We start from the raw sequence: 1,529 nt of genomic DNA, 5'->3' as shown, positions 1-1,529 counted from the left end.
ACCTTCTTCTGGAAGACAAAGAAAAAACATGATAGAAATAATAACAATAAACATGTAGAGAACAGACACTAAATCCAAGATGGTCTCCACAACTAAAAGGAAGAATTTACCGTAACTCAGCCATTTTTAGCTATATTGAGGTGAAACTTTGTGTGGAGGTAGCCAAGAGTAAATCCTCAAAACTATGTTGAAAATAATCCTGCACCAAGAGGCAAGTCCTTTCAGAGTTCCTCCAGGAACTATTCCAGTTCATCCAGCACCATAGATTTACAGATTATCATGACAGGCTCAGTATTTCAGCTCAGTCCATGTAGCTGACTGTAACAACACATTTTATTTTATTAAAATAAATCACAGTAAAACAGGCAAGAGGACAAAAACGAGTTTTAAAATCTATAAAAACTAAAAGTTACATCTTTAAGAAACTGAAACCAGTTCTGTTTGTCAAACTGAGTTATCTTTGGTATTTTTCATCCGTTCAGTTAAAACAGAATAATTTCTGCCAGCTTCAGGTTAAGATCCTGTTGTGATGGAGTTGATCCAGCCTTGAAAATCTCTGTAAAACCGTCTGAGTTGTAGCTGTTTTTAAAGTCTGGTTACTTTGCCCCCCCACACACACAGCTGGCCCACTTCATGTCTCGGTTCCAGTACTTCGTGTGTCCGGTGGAGTTTAACAGCGACACCAACAGGTTCACGGTGGAGTGCGAGCCCTCGGAGCTGTTCGTGCTGCAGGAGTACACGCTTCCTGCGGCGCTGCAGAACCTCCTCAGATGGGTACGATTTGACTCTCCATGTCTGTTTGTTCGGGACGAATCGGAACACAAACTGAAACACCTGCTTTCTGTTTCTGTTTTTCAGGAAACGGTGACCCTCTACCCCTTCTGCATCCACAGCGTCTTCCTGTCCTCCTTCGCGTCGCTCATTGGGCCGTTTGGAGGTTTCTTCGCCAGCGGCTTCAAGCGAGCGTTCAAAATCAAAGTAAAGACGCTTTTTTTATCTGTTCTCAGGGCCGTTTAAACACTTTAACTCAGTCAAAAAGAAAGAATCAGTAGGTCCTCAGGATGGGTTCTTCTTTAKTGAAACGTGTCGTCTCTCCTCCAAGAGACTTCTTCAGTCTGATGAGTTTCAGGTGAACTCAGACTTTTAAGCTCCGCCTCCACCTGGACAAACAGGTTAGTCACATGCGAAATAGGTCCATCAACTAACAATAGGCTTGATTAGCTCTATTGTTCATAGAGGGTCATGTGCCCCATCATCTGACCCGTGTCGTGTTGTGTGAATGTAGTGAATGCAAGTGGGGGTTCAACGTCCCCTTGTTTTTGTTTTTTCCCTCTGTGTGTTGGTATCATTGGGGTTCTGATTCACACCTTTTGCTCACAGGGGGCGGAGTCAWACTTGCAATAACAGCGTTGTAGGAGGAGGACAACTGGACACGAAGGCCTCCATCTCTGTTCAATGGTGGACGGTTTTTCTTCACAAAGATGACTTCCTTTACTCCTCTCTGAAACCAACGTTCCTCTCTGTCAAGG

At 43.7% G+C, this 1,529-nt stretch overlaps 1 protein-coding gene across 1 annotated transcript in view; it reads left to right on the top strand.

The window, feature by feature from the left end:
* cds1 (CDP-diacylglycerol synthase (phosphatidate cytidylyltransferase) 1) overlaps positions 1-1,529 on the top strand; it is a gene marked incomplete at its 3' end in the record, with an annotated part of 24,140 nt that overhangs the window by 18,957 nt on the left and 3,654 nt on the right. The window contains 2 exon segments of the mRNA XM_014019679.1: positions 622-774; positions 859-978. Of these exon segments, the coding sequence (XP_013875133.1) occupies positions 622-774; positions 859-978 (273 nt within the window).

Source organism: Austrofundulus limnaeus, unplaced genomic scaffold, assembly GCF_001266775.1.
Source record: "Austrofundulus limnaeus strain Quisiro unplaced genomic scaffold, Austrofundulus_limnaeus-1.0 Scaffold226, whole genome shotgun sequence".
Lineage (NCBI taxonomy): Eukaryota > Metazoa > Chordata > Actinopteri > Cyprinodontiformes > Rivulidae > Austrofundulus > Austrofundulus limnaeus.
Note: the sequence above shows the minus strand (reverse complement) of the source record. Positions and strands in the feature narration are given on the sequence as shown.